Here is a 20000-nt window from a genome sequence, read left to right as displayed (position 1 = left end):
TTGGAGGAAATGTAGCCCTCCTTTCAAGCAGTAGAAGTCGAGCTAAAAGAGATACAAAAGCTAATAGCAGAAGATTCTGTTGGTGCCTCCGAAATATCTGAGAAGGTTTTACATATTGACTGCCAGAAACTACTGTATTTAGTTTTGGACAGAACCAAAACATATGTGAAAGGGTGGTTGGTGCTCGCCTGCATCGGTCACACACAGGATCAACACTAGGCATGAATTTAGCTAGCTTTGCTTTAGACCAGTGAAGATGATGCAAAACCTTAAACTGGATAATTCTGTGTCCTAAGAAGATTGAAGAGGGATGCATCTTGTCTAAAGTCTTTTTCCAAACTTCATCAGGACTGTGTCTCCACGTCTTCCTCCCACTGATTTATTAGCAAATTCAAGGGTTCCAAATTATGATTTTAATAAGGAGTAAATTATCCCATGGTGTTCATTTAACCTTTCTGCTGCTAACTGCTCATTTGCACTGTTGTATGATGTACATGTTGTATGTTTTTAATAGTGTGTTGTGTTATGTGGAGGTATTTAACTCTGGGAGAAGCCAAAGACAAATTTCCACTGAGGTGGTCAATCAAATCAAATCAAATACTGAACCCCATAGCCCCAGTGTATCAGAAGTGTGTGAGTTTGACTGTGGTTTGTAGTGAGTGGTCAATAAGACTAGAGAAGAGCTATAAGCTGTAAGTGAAGTCCATTTAACATTTGTAGCTGAAAAAATAAGAATACATTTTCACAGGGACACGTATTTGGCTTGATATGACCTCAATGAGCACTGGAAAACCTGCCCCAGGCATCAACTGCCACTGTCTGCAGGTAGGATTTGGACACCTGGGCCTTCAAACCAAAGACCTGGAACATGTGCAATCACGCAGTCAGTGTATGTCTTTGCTGTCTTTGTGGCATCTTTGCGAGGAATCAGTGCTCACCTGATCACATGCAAGTATTTCACCAAGACAAGTCTACAATGAATACTGTCAGCCAAAACATGTCGGTCTGATAAAGTTCTTGTTTACTGCAGGTGTTGCTGGTGTTTGAACTCTTTAGAGTTTTTCCTCTCTCCATAAACCTTGGAAGAAGGTGAAGTTGTGCCACAAACCTCTACTTTACTTCTAAGAAATGCAAAGAAAACCAGTGTTTTCTCCCCTATGTCAGAATGATGGTGGTGCAGGCAGACACTGTGGAGAACGGTCTGGATATACCAGACCAGGCCCTCACTAAAACCAGTCTTTGATTGAGTCTCTTAGCTATCTACAATGCTGAAATTAAAGTCTGTATGTCTGTGTGTGCCTGTGCATGCATGCTAACCCTAACCGTGTGTAGCACTGTCTGAACTGTTTGTATCCCGTGCCTTTGTCCTATTATCAGTCCATGGCTCACTGAACAGCTATCAGACAGGACAACCGTCCACATTAATTCCAAGGGACCTGGGAGGTTCAAACCCTCTCCACCAAAGCAACATCCAGTGACTCACCATCACACAGGTCAGGCCTTCTGAATGATTTGAATACCACTTCTCCAAGTTGCTGCACATGATTAGTGCACAGGTCAGATGAAAGTGAAGACCTTTCTATGTGAGAGGTAGAAGAACAGCTTCTACATGAGAGGTGATTTTTACGTGTGGTGTTACTTAAATGAAGTATGGCGCTGGTTGTCTTACATTAACACCAGGCTATATGATCAATTTCTACAATAATCTCTTATAATATACAAACCAGATGAGGCATCACAGGCCAAAAAGAGGCGAGCCTGCTCCCCATACACCTCTGTTATAAATCAATAACTTTTAGCTTCTCTAAGATGACCGTTGATGAGGAGTCCAGCAGCATGAGTGAGGACGCTGATGATCTTCAAACACACTGAGTTTATGCTAATGCAGTCTTGTATACTGTTCTCCACTGAGTTACTGGAACAACCCAGATGATGATGATGATGATGATGATGATGATGATGATGATGACGAGTCTGGTCTGTACCTGCCCCCCACATACTGATTCCTGTCTCCATGTAGAGAGTAATGTGTGTCCCTACGGTGATGAGTGCATCCAAAGTGTAGAAGACATTTACTGTGCTGTAGGAAGCTAATTCTTTATTTTAAATATGTTGTTCCATTTTCTGACAGAACGTCATATATGAGGACAATATAACTGGACAACAGGCAGTGATTACATATGATTCAGACTTGAAACAGCTGGTTACATTTCTAAGGCAACCAGCAGTAAAGTGCAAGTTCACAAACAAGGTGACAAACAAAGCCTGCCATGTTTCAGCACCTTCAGGGACACAGGAACAAACATACTCCAACATCATGGAAGTCTTAATATGACCTACAGTGTATAACAAATTAAATGTGACCTACAGTCTATAAGAAAAATGAAATATGATCTACAGTGTATTAGAGAAAAGAAACTTGGATCCTGTGGAGTCTGGATCCAGATGAATGTCAGCTGTTACCCTGCCCCAAAGGAAAGGCATTAGCTCCTCCTCCTTTCGTGATGAATTCGTTTGCTTTGATATACAGTATATACCATACAGATTGAGCCCCAGCGTGCTGGTGCGACAGGTGGTGGCTGTTACAACTAACAATCCCGTCTTGTGTTACAGGCTCCTGTTGACATGTGTTGAGCGAATGTGTAAATTGACTAATACTCAGGCCAGAGAGGTAAAATGCCAATGTTATTTTTATTTATATTATATCTGTTTGGCATCATGTTAATTTGTGTTTTTGTTCCCTTCAATGTCATTGATCGCCACTACTCTTTTTAAAATGTGTTTTATTTCCTTGGGTAATAGATGAAACAGTGCTGTATAAATATTTTATATCAATCACCCTGTGTTGAAATGTGACTTATTATTGTATTTCTATGAATCAGCCTTCTATATCTTTATCTAATGATAATAGTAATACGTTCCAGTGGCTCCAGATGTGGTGGTGGACCTCACAGCCCTCACGCAGATACAGAATGTAGACAGGGTACAGAAGGATTTTTTTTCTCCATGCATTAGTGTTTTTAATGTTTTAAGGTTTCTTTCTTATCTGCTTATTGATTCTGTTTTCTGTTCTTTGCATCAGTGCATCCTCTCATGGTCCTCATGCCCTCTGCAGTGAGCCCTCAGGTCCACCTGCTCACCAAGTGTCATCCAGACCAGGTTTGTCCAGACCACTTTATAATCATCCCAAACTGCACAAAGAAATCTGTGCATCTGTACTTATGAGTAGAACAGGTAGAAGCTGAACCAGGAAGACAAATGAACAAACAACAAACTGGACATAAGTCTGATTTGTTTACAGTTTGATTACTTTTCTTACCAACCCTGTCTCCTTTATGATTATTATATATTACTAATTTACATTTTTAGAGCCATAATGTCTTGGATTGGATTATGGCTTTATTAACACAAAGAGAAAACATTTTTAAAGTCTAGTTATAATCTATATTTTTCCTATTCATGACAAATTCCAATGTGAAAAAACACACACCAACAGTGAATGTATCTGGCAAAGCCTGATACTCACTCAGAATACATTCAGATAGTATCAGACCTCTCTCTGCAGCCTCATGATAAATATATTTAAACTGACATTGAAAACAGAATTTCATACATTTTCAATGTCAAGTATAAGACATTTTGCTATGACACTGTAAATTTGCCTGCAGAGCTCAGAGACAGGATTGTGTGGAGGCTCAGATCTGGGGATACACAAACATTTCTGCTGCATTGTAAGTTCCCAGGAGCTCAGTGGTCTGTATCTGAGTCCTCTGAGCCTCGGAGCTCCACTGTTTCCAAAACTATAAAAACAAACAGTGAGTCTCAGTGTGTCACTGGGTCACAGGTTCCTTCATCATCATGAACACACACTCTGTTCTGTTGTCACAAATGAAAGAGCACCAAATGTGGATTCTTCCGCCCCTGAAAATAGTCCCTAACAAATGCACCCTTTCCTCCCATTTGAGGAACATTTGATAAAAGCTACAGTGAGCAGCTGAGAAATTTAAACATGAAACTATATATTTTATTTCTGAAACTGATCATGTCCATGAGTTAACCATAAGTGACAAAGTTCACAGTTCCATCCCTTGAGTCCAAGTCTAGATCCTCCTGGTCAAATACAGTATTACCAAAAATAAATTTTTTATATCAACTCGTTGTATTGATCCACATTTACAGAACCTAATGACTCTGAAACAACCTACTGACTGACTGTAGAACCTGTAAAAAAAAACTGTAGACTATGATACCATCACTGTAGAAAGAGTTACAACTGAATCAACAAAAGTTTGGATGTGTTAAACACAGCAAACATTAATCTTGCTTTATTTTTCTAAAGTTTAAATAAAACCATGGTGCTCTGGTGAAGAATCTTCTGCCTCATCTTTATCTAATATCCAATATCATGAGCAAATCTAGAAAATAAAATCCTCTCTAAATCACTGCATGAAATCATGTGATCAGACAGCTGATCCACACTGACCAAACTGGTTTCATCATAAATCCACACTTCATGTGAAAACATGAGGAAATGATTGAGTCTCATTGTGTTAGAGCTTTAGCCCTTTATGCTCAGGGTTTGGTAAAATGTAATGTGGTGGATCAGGATGATCTATTTAAAGCCTGTGGCTTCAATAAAAACCAACGACCTAATTTTCAAACCTTTCATCTTACATGGATGTACAAACCGAGGAGGTCCAGCTGCAGGGCTTCTATTTCATCTGGCTACTCAAACATTAGCTGAGAAATCAGACCTGACATCAACATTAAAGGCAGAAAACTCTTTACCTGTTTCTGTCACATGAATCAGATCATTAGTCAGTGTGGCTCACTCTCAAGAGAACCTGAGGAAATGTGAACTGCTGCCTTTAAAGGTGCAATGTGTAAGATCTGGTCAGAATTTTAGTTTAAAATGCCAAAAAATGAATAAACACTATCAACAGTATGTGAAGGAGCCACAGTAATGATGTCATGACCAAGACCCCCATCTTTGTATTTCAGAGATATGCTAGCTGTGTCCCTTCACGTGTTGTAATACCACTTTATGACACTGTGTTAGTCGGTGTAGCATCTAGTCTTTCCTCAGTCCCACAAAGAAGAACAGCTTCCTCCAGAACTGAAAGTTATGCTACAGCTCCCGACTAGCATCACAGAAATGCAGAGATGGCTGAACCTCCTAGAAAACAATCTTTATCTCCATCCCAAAGGACCTCTCAGACAAGAAACCACATTCAAATTTTCTTTTAGACTGATGAGTAACATCAGTCTAAAAGAAAAGTTGGTCTGTTGGTCTTTCGTGAAAAGTATCATTAGTACAACTATCTAACCATACTGACAACATTTCAAGTGGCATAAATGTATGATACTGATGTTGTCAACAGACGTTTTAGCAGTTTAGTAGAATTGTGCCTGTGCATGCGGCTGTTGCCCAGCTAGTTACATCAGTAACTTTAGGCTTATTTTATAACTGATGACTGTACATTGAGATTGTATGATGGATCTAGTAGACCTAGTGAATACGTGTTGTAACCACTTAACGTTACTGTAACAAGATCATGCAGGATGAAAGTTCACCAGGCCTTTACATTTCTGAGGAGATTTCAGCATCCCTCTGTCTCTATCAGGACCTGAGCCAGTACAGACACCGCCTCCGCCTGTCCGACCAACACCAACGGCAGAGAGTGTACAGACACAGTGAGTAGGGTCTAGGTAAGTAAAACTATTATTCACTTTTACGAGTAAGACAAAGAAACAGTTTGATCCAGAACCAGCGGCTTCAGGATGTGCTTCTTCCCCTCAGCTGTCACCCTGCTCTACTCTGCACCACTTGTCTATACCACTGTGATTATACCAGAGCCACAGTGTATACATGTTCATACTGCTGATTCATAATAATGAATATGTATACCACAGTTACACCATTATCTATATTGGTTACATATTTCATGTATTTATTTTAGAATATTCACATCCATCCTAATTATTTATCATACACACAACAACAGACCTAACATGTTTGAATATAAAGAACGTATGATCTAAACTAATAATCCTATCACGTTTGTCTGTATCAGGACCAGAATTCCTGATGGCCCAGCACCTACCTTTTCTTCTGCGTCTGGCCTCATCAACCATCAACAACCACAGTAACACCTTGGAGTATTATCCCTGCACAGAATAGATATGGTCTTTACAAAGTAAAGTGTAGTGTAGTATCTTTTTCGTTAACTTTGTTATATATGTATCTATATTTTTTCTTTTTGATTGTTGTAGTATTTTACCTGATTCTGCCTTTGTGATGATGTCATCATCCCTTCCTCATGCTACTGTAGCCTGACACCCATGTGTCATGCAGTATCCCTTGCCTTCATATTTTTATAGGTAAATAAAAACATACTGTTTGTATTACAAGTACTCAGAATCAACAATAAATGCATATGTAAATAATAAATTAAAAAGAATATGGGGAAAACAACAACATGACTAACTGGACAGTCGTGAAGAAGTGCAATGTTGTCCCCTATGGAGGTGGAGCAAGTAGCATGATCTTACACATTACACCTTTAAACAAACTCTGCAGCATCACATGTTCACAATATACAACAATTAACCGGAAACAAACCAATGCTATATAATATAATAATAATATATGACTGCAAATCCTAGAGCTGCATGTCTCTACCTCCATAGACTGTTCCTGACATTCACACAACTCTGAATGAGTTATTTTGTAGGGCTCTGTAGTGTGGTATCAGATGTTATAAGTCAGAGGTCTTACCAGCAGCAGGACAGAGGCACGAGTTTCAGTTACATTTAGTTTGGTTTGTTTTTAGCTCAGTTTTAGCCCCTCACTGGTAAATGTGAAGACTAAAAGAACACTGAGATGAGTTGACACTGCCAGCTCTTCCTGGATCTGATCCATCCAGTTAGAGCAGGGGTGTCAAACTCAAATATACAGTGGGCCAAAATTTAAAACTTGGACAAAGTCACGGGCCAACATTGATATTTATTGAAAAAAATGGACACAAACAAGTTCAAACAATATGGAACAAACAAAGCTTGATATAGCTTAATTCTATCTCCCTCATTCAAAATGGCCACCACTTTCTCCAACTGTTTAGGGGAGTTTGTTTGCTGAATCTGCTAGTGTGTTTTATCAGAGTTGATGATGGTGTTGTTTGTGGTAGCATAGGAAAGATAAAGAAAATAGTCGTGCTGTGAGGAGCAGTGATGGCTGGCATTAGGGGAGTGACTCTGGGACGCCAGTGATCACTGTCTAGCCTCCTGGAGGTGTCGTGGGACCAACTAGACGAAACACTGGTGAAAGGAGGTTCCCACCTGATGACCCCAAAGACATGTTAGTTATCACTGCTCATTAGTCTGTATAGCTAAATTAATAGTTATCATAGGACATGTTAAGCTTAGGGAGCTATTCACTGAGTCTGGTCCATTTTCTGTAGCACAAGTTTCTTGTGTTTATCTTAAATATTGCACAAATGGAAAATCGAATTTCAAATAAGAAAAACAAACACATCAAAGGTTCATTTCTTAAAGGAGACATATTATGCTCCTTTTCAACAAGTTCAAATAAGTCTCAGAGGTCCCCAAAACATGTCTTTGAAGATTCTTGCTAAAAAATCCACTCCGATCCTATATTTCAGCATGCCTGTAAACCCCTCTGTTTCAGCCCTGTTCAGAACAGGCTGTTTCTGTGTCTATAGCAATGCAAATGAGCTGTGCCTGACCACGCCCCTCTCCGGAAAGGGATGCGGCTTGGGCTTCTGGCACCGTGCTCTAATGTTTACGGTGACAGTGACCGGTGACCTGGCGTCGGAAGCGCTTTGGTTCAACCACACGACTTTTATCCAGAATCTGAGCCAGAGGTAGAGGCTGCTGAAGAAGTTCAAACTCTGAATGGTTGGTGACCAATTTTGTATATTTTGACTTTACATTTTCAGTTTGTTGATGAGTGCTGGCACACAGTTACTAACATGTAGCTAGGTAGCTAATGCTAACTGTTACTGTCTCGTCATTACTGGGAGCTCTTTTGGTAAATAAGCACTATTGTGAATTGTGTAATGTAGTTATCTGTCATGCCTCCTTAGATATACTTTTACAGTCTATGAAAATGTTTGTTGTATGTGGACTGCTACAGGTGTTCAATGTCGAGACTAGTCAGATATTTTAATAGATGCTGACAAAGTAAATCGTTTCGATTTTTATAAATTTTTCTCCATGTTTTGAGCAGAGATGCTCATCATAACATCTTCCTTTATGTAGTAAATGTATTTTGTGCATTACAATAAAAGCTGTAAATCAGCACAAACATGTCTGATAGCAACATTAATCTTTAGTCAAAGACTAAACTGTGCACTTTTCTACACTACACTGTTGTCAAGCTCCACAGTATATGCAATAAGTGACATGTTATAAATTACCTCTGTTATATGCGCTTGATATGTAGCCAAGCTTACTTCTTACCCACCTTAGCTCCACTGTCTGTCAGTTTTTGAATTTCATAAGCTTTATATTCTGGTGAATGTTACCATTTTTCTCTATATTTTGGATAGGTGCACCTGTTGAAACTGTGCAACCATGCCCACAGAAGCTGAGAATATCTGCTGCTAGGAGATAACACAGGTATCATTCTCACTGGACAAACTAATCAGTAATTTGTTTCGATTACATTAATAATAAACCATAGCATTTACCATTTGTAATTCACTGTAGGTTACCAGACAGCTATGGGAGATCGAGGAAGAATTACCATGTATGGTACACTGTCCTGGGTTGGAGCTGCTCTGCCTAAATGTGTTCTGCCTGCAACATGTACCGCACTGACTACAGTACTTTATGGTTGAGAGGAATACACCAGTACATTGCGCTTCTTTGTAAAAACATAGTTTCAATCTAAATAAAAGATGTTAGGCAGTCTTGTTTTACTTCAGTGCACATTATTTTACAATGGTAATAACACACCACAAATAAATTAGTTTAGCTACTCTTTGATTTGTAAAGTTTTTCTATCAGCAGATAGTGTGCATATAATATATGAATTCAGAGGAGTCATTTCTTTAGTAACGATCAAGCATTTATTTACATCGAATGAGGCACTTATAATCAGTGATAATAAAAAAGATGTAGGATTCACTGGATCCATAAGAAAAATTGAGACACAACATAGATATATGTTTGCAAGACTAAATGCCCTGTCCAGTTGTTTTAGTCGGTACAGGTATCTAGCCTATAGGAGCTTTGTGAGCTGGTGCTGGGGCTTCCTTGGTCGCAGAATCTGGGTCGTCATTCCAGCCTGCCTGGTCCTACGCATCCATGCCGTGTTTCCTGACGCCACAGGCCGGTATGTGGGTTTTAGACTGGCCCATGATAGAACCGGGACACATAGCGGGATATGACCTCCTCCTTCTCAGGCCGCTCGAACTGTGCAGTGAGGTCCTCTGGGATTGTCATGTCTCAAGTTTCTGTTTTGATTTTGCACATTTCACGTTATGTCTTGTCTTTCCTGTTTTATTTTGAAATCACTAACCCTTTGTCTCTGTTCTAGATTTTACTTCCTGCTAGGGTTGTCACGATACCAAATTTCTGTTTCGATACCGATACCAATATGTATTTCGATACTTTTCGATACTTTTCGATACTTTTTGTAAAAAATATTTCATTATATTATGTATTGCCTTAATGGGTTATTTAAATATTTAAAGAATGTAATTTAATTTTTAAAAATATATTTTTTAATGTATTTATTAACCATGGACATGTTTTAGCTCTCTGTTTGCAGGCTACTGTAGGTTTACTACTGGGCTGGGAGGGGCTTTGTACTTCTTTCATTGACATTACAGTGCAGTGAACAGGTGAACAACATTATCACCTGTCGTTCTTGACTGAAGTCTCGGAACAAGTCCGCATGGTTGTCCTTTAAATGTTTCGACAGATTTGAAGTGTTGGCTCCTTCTGCGAGACACACTTTGTAGCACCGCTTGCACTGCGGTGCCTCTGGGTTCAGTGGCTCGCCTTTATCGTTCGGTTTGAACCCGAAATATTTCCACACCGAACTTCGGGCCCCTATTTTGACCACAAGTACGGGCTTTTCTGCAGCTGCCATCTCTATCTACGGTATTTTCTTCAACCCGCTCCGTCTGTCTAATACGCGACTTGTCGTTTCTCTCTCCTCCTCAGTCTAAACATGCGAGTGCGCGTGGGACGCGGCTTACATCCTCTCGGGCAACTACGTCACACTCGCTGGCCTCGCTGTGCTTAAAGAGACAGGCTCCAATTTACCAATTCATTTGCATTCAATAAAATGAAATAAAAGTACCGTTTGTTTTTAAATGCCGGTATAGTACCGTTTTCAAAACTCTAGTATCGCGGTACTATACTGGTACCGGTATACCGTGCAACCCTACTTCCTGCACGCCCTTCCCCCGTCCCGTCACACCTGTGTGTATCTTGTGTGTCTCACAGTCTCGTTGCCAGTTCATTGTACTTCACGGTTCTCGTCCCAGCTCTAGTCTAATTGTCATAGTCATAGTCATAGTCATAGCCTGTTTTGTGTACGACCTTGTTTGCCTTTTTTGACCTGCCTTTTCGCCTCTCGATTTTTGGATACCTCTGCCTGTCTTGACTGCCTGCCTGTTGTTGGGTCTGAGCTCTACCTCATGAGCTGGACACCAAATATGTTGGATTTCGGTTGTCTATCAATTTATTGGCTATCATAAATTAAGAAAATATTAATATTAAAAATATTAATATTAAATAATAACTTCAAAATTAATTAAAGTTCACGGGGCACCAGCCTAAACTAATAGGCAAAATAGCCAATATGGTTTTAGTCTCAATTTATTACCATTAATCTGGAACTCTGATTAACCATTAGCTTACTAACTATAACCAAATTACCATATCAACAGTAAGTTACAGTTGAAGGATTGGAATTCTACCAAGAGGTTGGCAATATTCACGCTTTTGCAACATTAGACACACCAGTAGTTACTTAAAGACATTTATTTACAATGGAGCAGAGTAAAACACAATGTCTAATCTAGTATATACAGGTAGGGGTGTGTGTGTGTGTGTGTGTGTGTGTGTGTGTGTGTGAGTGTGAGGACACCGACAAAGGCAAGATGGCCGACTCAAAGTGGTCACTGTGACCACATGACCTGAACAAAGAAGACTACACAAGATGGCGGTAAACAAAGAACTACTTAAATGGCTGCTGAGACCACCTGGTGTGTGTGGGAGGGAAAGTGTGAGTTTCTTTGTTAGCCTAGCTCATGTAATCTAAAGGTACCAGGTTAGAGGGAGGAGGTTAGCTTCATGCAGGTTCTAGAACTGAGACGTACTGTTATGTGTGTGAACATACGAGTACTCGATTAACTGTATGACTGACCACAACCTAAGCAAACATTACAACAACAAGACATCAATCAACAAGTACATTAACAAAGTTAAGACTTCTGCTGCTTAGCTATGCTGTGCTGTGCTATGCTGTGCTGGGAAAGGTTAGGCCCAGTCCGTTAACGTTACCCAGTCCTTGGAACAAACAAAGAGGTCCTTTCCAGTGTTGTTGTAAAGTCCAGTGAGTTGGGAGGCTTCCTGGTGGAGTAAAGTCCTGTCTGGCTGTGTTGCTTTGCTGTTATCTCCTTTGTTCTCCTCACAGAGTTAGCTGTTCCATGCTAACTCTGCTATGACTCCTGTTGCTTGGAAAATCAGCTGGCCTTGTGTCTTAGCTGCTGATTCTGAAGAGGATTTGGTTCACTCACAGTTAATCTGAAACAGGTCGCTGCTGTAGAGGAGAAGAGCGTTTGCAGGCTGCTGTTAGCAGGCCGCCGAGAGAGCTAGTTTCTCAGGTAGCAGAGCTGTCCTGGGCTGGGGCCTTGTTGGGGGTCACATGTCACACGCTGACCCACACTGGCTGGCCAGTGGGGTCCGTGTGGGGAAGGGTTGTCCCCAGGTGTGAATGGTGAGGAACTGTGGAGTGTGAGTTCCTAGGTCCAGTGGAGCAAAGAAACATTTGGTCTATTGAATGATTGAGTCCCAACACTGTGTACCGAACCCTGTCTGGAAATAAACCTGTCTTTTCGTCAGAACCCACTGTGTTGTGCATTTGTGGCCACCTGTTCTGTGTTCTAGTGAGTTCATGACAGGGATGGGGATGGCCAAAGCAGCTTCTGTGTATGGTCCCAGGTCAAAAAAGACTTTTTCAAATATGAGGTCCACCACATTCCCTATTTGATAAAACACAGAACATTTTGTTTACATTTTTCACTTTTTTTGTTGTTTTTTTACAAAACAATGACTGAAAGTCTGTTTCTAACTACCTCCTGACATTTTCTTTACTGTATTTCATTGTTGGTGGAACTGTCATAACATTATACGTGCAATACCTAATACAATGTGTACAAAACATTTTTTGGTTGATAAATAAAATAATATAACACTTATAGAATGCTCAGTTTTAACTGGTTTAGCTCTGCATTCTCCCTTCATGGCCTTGAAGAGTGGTTCACCTTCTTTTGTTTGGGCTTGTGGTCGGTCAGCATTTTCATTGTAGTACATGGCAGCCAGGTAGAGTCTGGAAGTACAGTAAAGAGAAAATCAAGGATGTTAATGTTGACAGAAACCTTAGCCTACACACTCTCACAAGTTCTCAATTCACTGTTATCAAAAGTAGATGCACTTCAGATGGCTACAGACCTGTACTTCTGATGTGAGGCTGAAGAGTCTTCAAGGATAACTGTGTGCCTACAGTGGGTCAGTCTGGCATGCAACATCCCCTGTTGCAGGAAGCTGTATAGATGCACTTGATGTGCTGGCCTGAACAGAGGAAACAGAGGTTACACCAACATCTCCTCAAATGTGTAGTTATGGCAACAGCTGCAAGCAGTGCAAAAATGATAACAAATTCACTCAATTATGTGTAAATTGGGTTGTCAATAGCTTGTAAATACTGCAAATAGCTCACTATATGTACAAAATGCAAGAAATGTGTATTACAGACTATCCCCTTTCACATATCCCCTGTAACTGGTGCACTTATCTAGATATTCCCCACAGGCACTGTATCTGTAAACATGATATAAACGTTAAAACAGCCATGGTAAGGCATGACTCTCAATAATAACTTTCACAGCACTAACAAACAAGCCCAGAGACCTATGCTAATCGCTGCAAAGCCTGTTTAGTCTGAATTTTACTGGCTTGACTTTACAGACAGCTAAAACGCCTTTCAAGTATGATAAAGTTAGCAGGGTGGCTCTAATCAAAGTCACACAGCGATACCAAACAGAAGAATTGCATACAATCTGTACCCTGCTATACCCGGCTGTGTTAGGCACATTAGCTGCCATGCTAACAACACACGCAACAGGCTCTCATGTACATACAGTAAAGCAACATAAAATGGTGAAACTTACAGCGCCCAAGTTTGAAGTTGGGTCTCAGACAGTCAGTGCTGATCCATGTTTTATCTTCAAAATGTATCGAATCCTGCATTGTACTGGCCCTCGTTGAGAAAGCAGTCGGACGTGAAATGGTTAGCCCGCTACAACACTTTAGGAGTTGTAGAGGGGATATTTCCATCAAAAATAAAATAAAACAAATCCACTGGGTCTTCAGATCCTCAGACGTAGGTGTGTAAAAGACTTCTGTGTTGGTTTGTACAGTCAACAACCGAGCAACTAGCGTGCTTCGCTTGTACCTTTGACACAGTTTTACCGGAGCCGTGATGCGAGGGAATAAACGATAGCGGCTGCAAGGCGGACTCAGAAGGCGGAACACACATCTAGCTCGGGGAGTGTCACCCACCTGGGGGGAGGTGTTATTTCCCTACATGACGACATCAAGGGGAAAATCTCCAATTGGCCTGTGTGAGCACACATTTTCTGAAAGGTGGCGCAAGCAAAAGACGGAGAGGATGGACTTTTCTCATGTTTGGGGGGTTTGTAGACATGCCAGGGACACATATTACTGATGGAAAACCATGGAAAAGTGCATTTTGCATAATATGTCCCCTTTAAACAAAATTTAAATAAAAATCGTATGCCTCTTTTTTTTTTGCTTTCTTAAATTCAAATTTAACAGTAATCTTTTTCCACAGGCTAATAATAAATTTAAAAATAAAATAACAATAATAAACCAATTGACTAATAATAATATCCTTCAATGAACGTGCAACCATTCAAGCCCATGCCTTGGACTAACAAGAAAAAGTGCATAAAGACAACTTTAATTGTAGATCAGTTTGCTACACACTGATCTACTCTGTGTTCAAGCCAGATACCTGGCATCTTTTCTTGGATGCTAGTTCATCAATATCTGGGCTCAGGCTCTGAGCTGAGGAAATCCTCTGGATCGAGCAAAGGTGTTCATCTGTCAGACGACTCCTGTGAGATGTTCTGGTCATCTTCATGGAGGAAAACAGTTGCTCACATAGATAAGTGCTGCTGAACATGGAGAGCATCTGAGCAGCTTGGGTGCGGAGCTGAGGCATTGTGTCTGTAGGGTGGCGGGAAGAGAATGATGTGCAGAAACACTACCCGAGTTGAAGCAGTAGCCGAGCTGAAAACTCGCAGGTTGCATGCTCCAGATCCACCAACCAGGCAGACCAAACCGTCTCGCTCCCTCCACTAGTGGTCCTTAGCTGACATGAAGAAAATGTCCTTTCTCCCTCGGGAAACAGACATGGCCGCAGGTGGACTCCTAAAGCTCCTCCTGAAGACGAACTTTTGCAGCTAGCAGGAGAAAAACCTTTTTTTCTCCGGCGCTTCACATGAACAATTGTCTCTCAGTTTTAGACTCTATTTTCTACAGCCTCAACTGTTACGACAACTCCAAAACTTATACTTTTACAACTCTTTTTACATCCCGTTTCTTCTTTTTCTGCCGCTACAGCTCTCCTCCTGCTCCTCGTCTTTTTTGCGCTCTCGCTCCCTTTTTTCTATTTGTCCCGCCCCTTTTCCAATTACAACACAGCAAAATCACATGACTTTACAAACAGCCAATCACCTTTAAAATAAAATAAAGGTAAGTTGTGCTCTCTCCCCCACAAGGTAACACACAGAAGCACATGTATTTACTCTGCAACCTATCTATTTAAAGTGATACACTCATTCTTCATATCAAACTCAAAACCTCAATCAAAATACACTCATCTTGAAACACAATATGAACTTTTACCATCTCAAATTATTATTACAATAAGGCCAGGGTGTATTAAAACAACCTAGGGCTACATGTAGTTATGGCAACAGCTGCAAGCAGTGCAAAAATGATAACAAATTCACTCAATTATGTGTAAATTGGGTTGTCAATAGCTTGTAAATACTGCAAATAGCTCACTATATGTACAAAATGCAAGAAATGTGTATTACAGACTATCCCCTTTCACATATCCCCTGTAACTGGTGCACTTATCTAGATATTCCCCACAGGCACTGTATCTGTAAACATGATATAAACGTTAAAACAGCCATGGTAAGGCATGACTCTCAATAATAACTTTCACAGCACTAACAAACAAGCCCAGAGACCTATGCTAATCGCTGCAAAGCCTGTTTAGTCTGAATTTTACTGGCTTGACTTTACAGACAGCTAAAACGCCTTTCAAGTATGATAAAGTTAGCAGGGTGGCTCTAATCAAAGTCACACAGCGATACCAAACAGAAGAATTGCATACAATCTGTACCCTGCTATACCCGGCTGTGTTAGGCACATTAGCTGCCATGCTAACAACACACGCAACAGGCTCTCATGTATATACAGTAAAGCAACATAAAATGGTGAAACTTACAGCGCCCAAGTTTGAAGTTGGGTCTCAGACAGTCAGTGCTGATCCATGTTTAATCTTCAAAATGTATCGAATCCTGCATTGTACTGGCCCTCGTTGAGAAAGCAGTCGGACGTGAAATGGTTAGCCCGCTACAACACTTTAGGAGTTGTAGAGGGGATATTTCCATCAAAAATAAAATAAAACAAATCCACTGGGTCTTCAGATCCTCAGACGTAGGTGTGTAAAAGACTTCTGTGTTGGTTTGTACAGTCAACAACCGAGCAACTAGCGTGCTTCGCTTGTACCTTTGACACAGTTTTACCGGAGCCGTGATGCGAGGGAATAAACGATAGCGGCTGCAAGGCGGACTCAGAAGGCGGAACACACATCTAGCTCGGGGAGTGTCACCCACCTGGGGGGAGGTGTTATTTCCCTACATGACGACATCAAGGGGAAAATCTCCAGTTGGCCTGTGTGAGCACACATTTTCTGAAAGGTGGCGCAAGCAAAAGACGGAGAGGATGGACTTTTCTCATGTTTGGGGGGTTTGTAGACATGCCAGGGACACATATTACTGATGGAAAACCATGGAAAAGTGCATTTTGCATAATATGTCCCCTTTAACCCTTTCACGCATAGTGGTCACTACAGTGGACAGCTATTCAAAAGCTGTTTTCTTGAATATGCATGGGTTTAGATCGCCAGGTTGCATATCAGCCACTACAGTGGACTCTTGTGAGTCATCCCATACACTGCCACCCATTGGCCAACTGTGTTTAGTGCAACATTTTTTTTGTCAAAACCAAGATGGCCGACAAAGTAGCAGGAATGTCAAGCAGCTCAGGAATATCAGCTAAAAGCTTCTACAGTAGGAGACCCTGGCAGGTAAAAAAAATATGACAACATCAAGTAACATCTTAGGAGTAATATAATTGTTAAAATTTCCAATGATTGATTTTACATTGGGTGGAAATTACGTTTAATCACCCGTCCAATAAATTGGACATCATGCATTGCTGGCTATTTTTCAACTAGAATTCATACTATTACTGCAGCTTTGTTGTGCTTGAAAAAGCTTCATCTGCTTTAACTTTTTGGTTGTAAATCAATTGATTTAAGTAATCAGAATGCAACTTGAAAGTATTAAAAAAATAAATAATCAAAAATAATTTTTTGTGCAGATTGTCCCATTATGTGAGTAACAGTTAGTGTCTTTATGTGTTGTAGAGCTGTGCAGAGAGTGCTAGAAAGGCCTATAGGACAGTGGAGCAAATACCATCTGAGTCAAGTGAGGAAGATGCTAGTGACAGTGATGATGAATGGCTGCCAGACAAAGCATCAGCAAATGCTAGGATTAGTGACAGTGGAGATGAGGATGCAGAGGGAGATGAGGATGCAGAGGGAGATGAGGATGCAGAGGGAGATGAGGATGCAGAGGGAGATGAAGTTGCAGAAGGAGATGAGGTTGCTGAGGTTGAGCCACCTGTCAGAGTTCAAGCACAGAAAAAAAGCAGAAACATCTGGAAAATGAAAGACAACCAGTTTGAGGGAGACTTGCCTCCTTTTTTAGGAGAGTGGAAACTGAATGTTGAGGGAACAGAAGCAATAGATTTCTTTATGCATCTATTTCCCGAAGATCTGATCGATGACATAGTACAAAATTCAAACCTGTATGCATTCCAAAACGGAAAAGAAAATATGGCCTTGACAACAAAAGAAATGAAGACATTTCTAGGGATGAATATGGCCATGTCATACATCAGATACCCAAGATCAAGAATGTACTGGTCATCAGAGGAAGGGCTTCGTCTTGATTTGATAGCAAATGCCATGCCAGTGAACAGATTTGAGCAGATTCTGAGGTTCATTCACTTTGTTGATAATTCCTCACAGGAGCCAGGAAATGCTGATAGGCTGTTCAAAATCAGACCAGTGTTAAATGCACTTCAGAAAACCTTCCTTTCAGCAGTCAGTCCTGAAGAAATGCAATCGATTGACGAGCAAATGATTCCCTTCAAGGGCCGCTTGTCTCTCAAGCAGTACATCCCAAAAAAACCCAAACCCTGGGGTTTGAAAGTATGGGTGAGAGCAGGGTCCTCTGGATATGTGTACAGATTTGAAGTGTATCAGGGAGTAGCTGGACGTGGTCCAGTCAGTGCATTGGGAATGGCTCCAGATGTAGTCATGCGCCTCTGTGATGACATACAGCAGAAGAATCACAAGGTGTTTTTTGACAACTTATTTTGCACCATTCCCCTCATTCAGGCATTGCAACAACAGGGCACCTATGGCACTGGCACATGCAGAAAGAACAGGCTCCAGGGAGCACAGCTGAAACTAAAGGATGAAAAGCAACTCCGAACGGAAGGAAGAGGAGCTTGCTCTGTTGTCACCAATGCTGAAAACATCACTGTCACACGTTGGTTAGACAGTTCAGTGATCCACATGGCCTCTTCCTGTGCTGGCCAGTCCCCATCAGATTTGGCCCAGAGATGGAGCAAGAAAGAAAAAGAGATGCTTAACGTCCCAAGGCCTTTTGCTGTGAAGCTGTACAATCAGCACATGGGAGGAGTAGATCTCATGGATCAACTTGTCGCGATGTACCCCCACCGACGCAAAAACAAACGGTGGTACATGAGAGTGTTCTTTCACTTCTTGGATGTAACCACTGTGAATGCCTGGCACCTCTACAGAATGTCTGGATTGGAAAACAAGAATCTTCTGCATTTCAAGGCATCTGTAGCTCGTGCGCTGATAAATGCAGGTTCCATCCAGACACAGAGAAGAGGAAGACCCAGTACCACCCCACCTCCTTTGAAGCGCAGAGCAGTGTCCAAGCCGGCCCCTGAGATCAGGTTTGGCCCTGGAAGCCACTGGCCTCTGCTCACAGAAGCAAAAAATGCAAACAGATGCCATGATGCCGCCTGCACACGGAAAACCAAGTACATCTGCATGCACTGTCTAGTGGCTTTGTGCCCTGGGTGCTTTGCCAATTTTCATAGCAGATAGACTTGGTGAAGCGATGTACCAGTCAGTCAAACTGAAGTGACTGTACTGCTGAATTACATCTGGAAAAAAAGTTGATGGACAATGTTGTTCTGTTACGTTTATGGAAAAGGTTCATGGAAAAAATGGTTCAACGTTTTTGCATTACATTGAAGTTTTAAAAAAAAGGTTAAATTTAATGCAATTAAAATTACAATATGTTAAAACATGTGAACAGGCATTAAACATATATATTATTTTATGTTTTTTTACATAATATATCATTTTATTCACTGGTTTGATGTTATGGATAATAACACTGTTGAAAACTCAAACGCATGCAGGCCACCTGAGTGGACATGTGAAAATCTCTGTGAAAAAAGTGTGTTTTGAAAAAATTAAGTTATATTTTGTTTTTTCATGCCTAAAGAAGAATAAAAACACTTGAGAAAAAAATCCAGACTGAGGATATCATAATTCATGCATGAAAGGGTTAAACAAAATTTAAATAAAAATCGTATGCCTCTTTTTTTCTGCTTTCTTAAATTCAAATTTAACAGTAATCTTTTTCCACAGGCTAATAATAAATTTAAAAATAAAATAACAATAATAAACCAATTGACTAATAATAATATCCTTCAATGAACGTGCAACCATTCAAGCCCATGCCTTGGACTAACAAGAAAAAGTGCATAAAGACAACTTTAATTGTAGATCAGTTTGCTACACACTGATCTACTCTGTGTTCAAGCCAGATACCTGGCATCTTTTCTTGGATGCTAGTTCATCAATATCTGGGCTCAGGCTCTGAGCTGAGGAAATCCTCTGGATCGAGCAAAGGTGTTCATCTGTCAGACGACTCCTGTGAGATGTTCTGGTCATCTTCATGGAGGAAAACAGTTGCTCACATAGATAAGTGCTGCTGAACATGGAGAGCATCTGAGCAGCTTGGGTGCGGAGCTGAGGCATTGTGTCAGGGATGAAATGTGGAAACTGTGTGGCACCCACAGCATCATACTTTGACTTCAGCGTGTCACTACACTGGAGTTCAATGAGCTCCATTTGGAGGTTGGTAGGTGGTAGACGTGGTATCAAAGTCGGCAAATCGCCGGGTAAACTCGACACCGAATACGCTGAGTTTTTCAGCAAACTGTGCACATGAGAACAAGGCGGTAGAGATCTGCGTTTTAATATTTTGGCAGCAGGGAAAATGGCCCAGGTTTCCTTGCAG

General features: G+C 40.9%; 1 protein-coding gene across 1 annotated transcript; it reads left to right on the top strand.

Annotated features, from left to right (window-relative positions):
• The first annotated feature begins 16452 nt into the window (after positions 1 to 16452).
• On the top strand, positions 16453 to 19247 carry LOC130171170 (piggyBac transposable element-derived protein 2-like). The gene is made up of 2 exons (XM_056379031.1): positions 16453 to 16669; positions 18050 to 19247. The coding sequence occupies exons 1-2, from the start codon at positions 16592 to 16594 to the stop codon at positions 18791 to 18793; spliced, it is 822 nt and encodes a 273-aa protein (XP_056235006.1). The 5' UTR covers positions 16453 to 16591; the 3' UTR covers positions 18794 to 19247.
• The last annotated feature ends 753 nt before the right edge of the window (positions 19248 to 20000 follow it).

This window comes from Seriola aureovittata, chromosome 6 (assembly GCF_021018895.1).
Source record: "Seriola aureovittata isolate HTS-2021-v1 ecotype China chromosome 6, ASM2101889v1, whole genome shotgun sequence".
Taxonomy (NCBI): domain Eukaryota; kingdom Metazoa; phylum Chordata; class Actinopteri; order Carangiformes; family Carangidae; genus Seriola; species Seriola aureovittata.
This window is presented reverse-complemented; position numbering and strand designations above follow the sequence as displayed.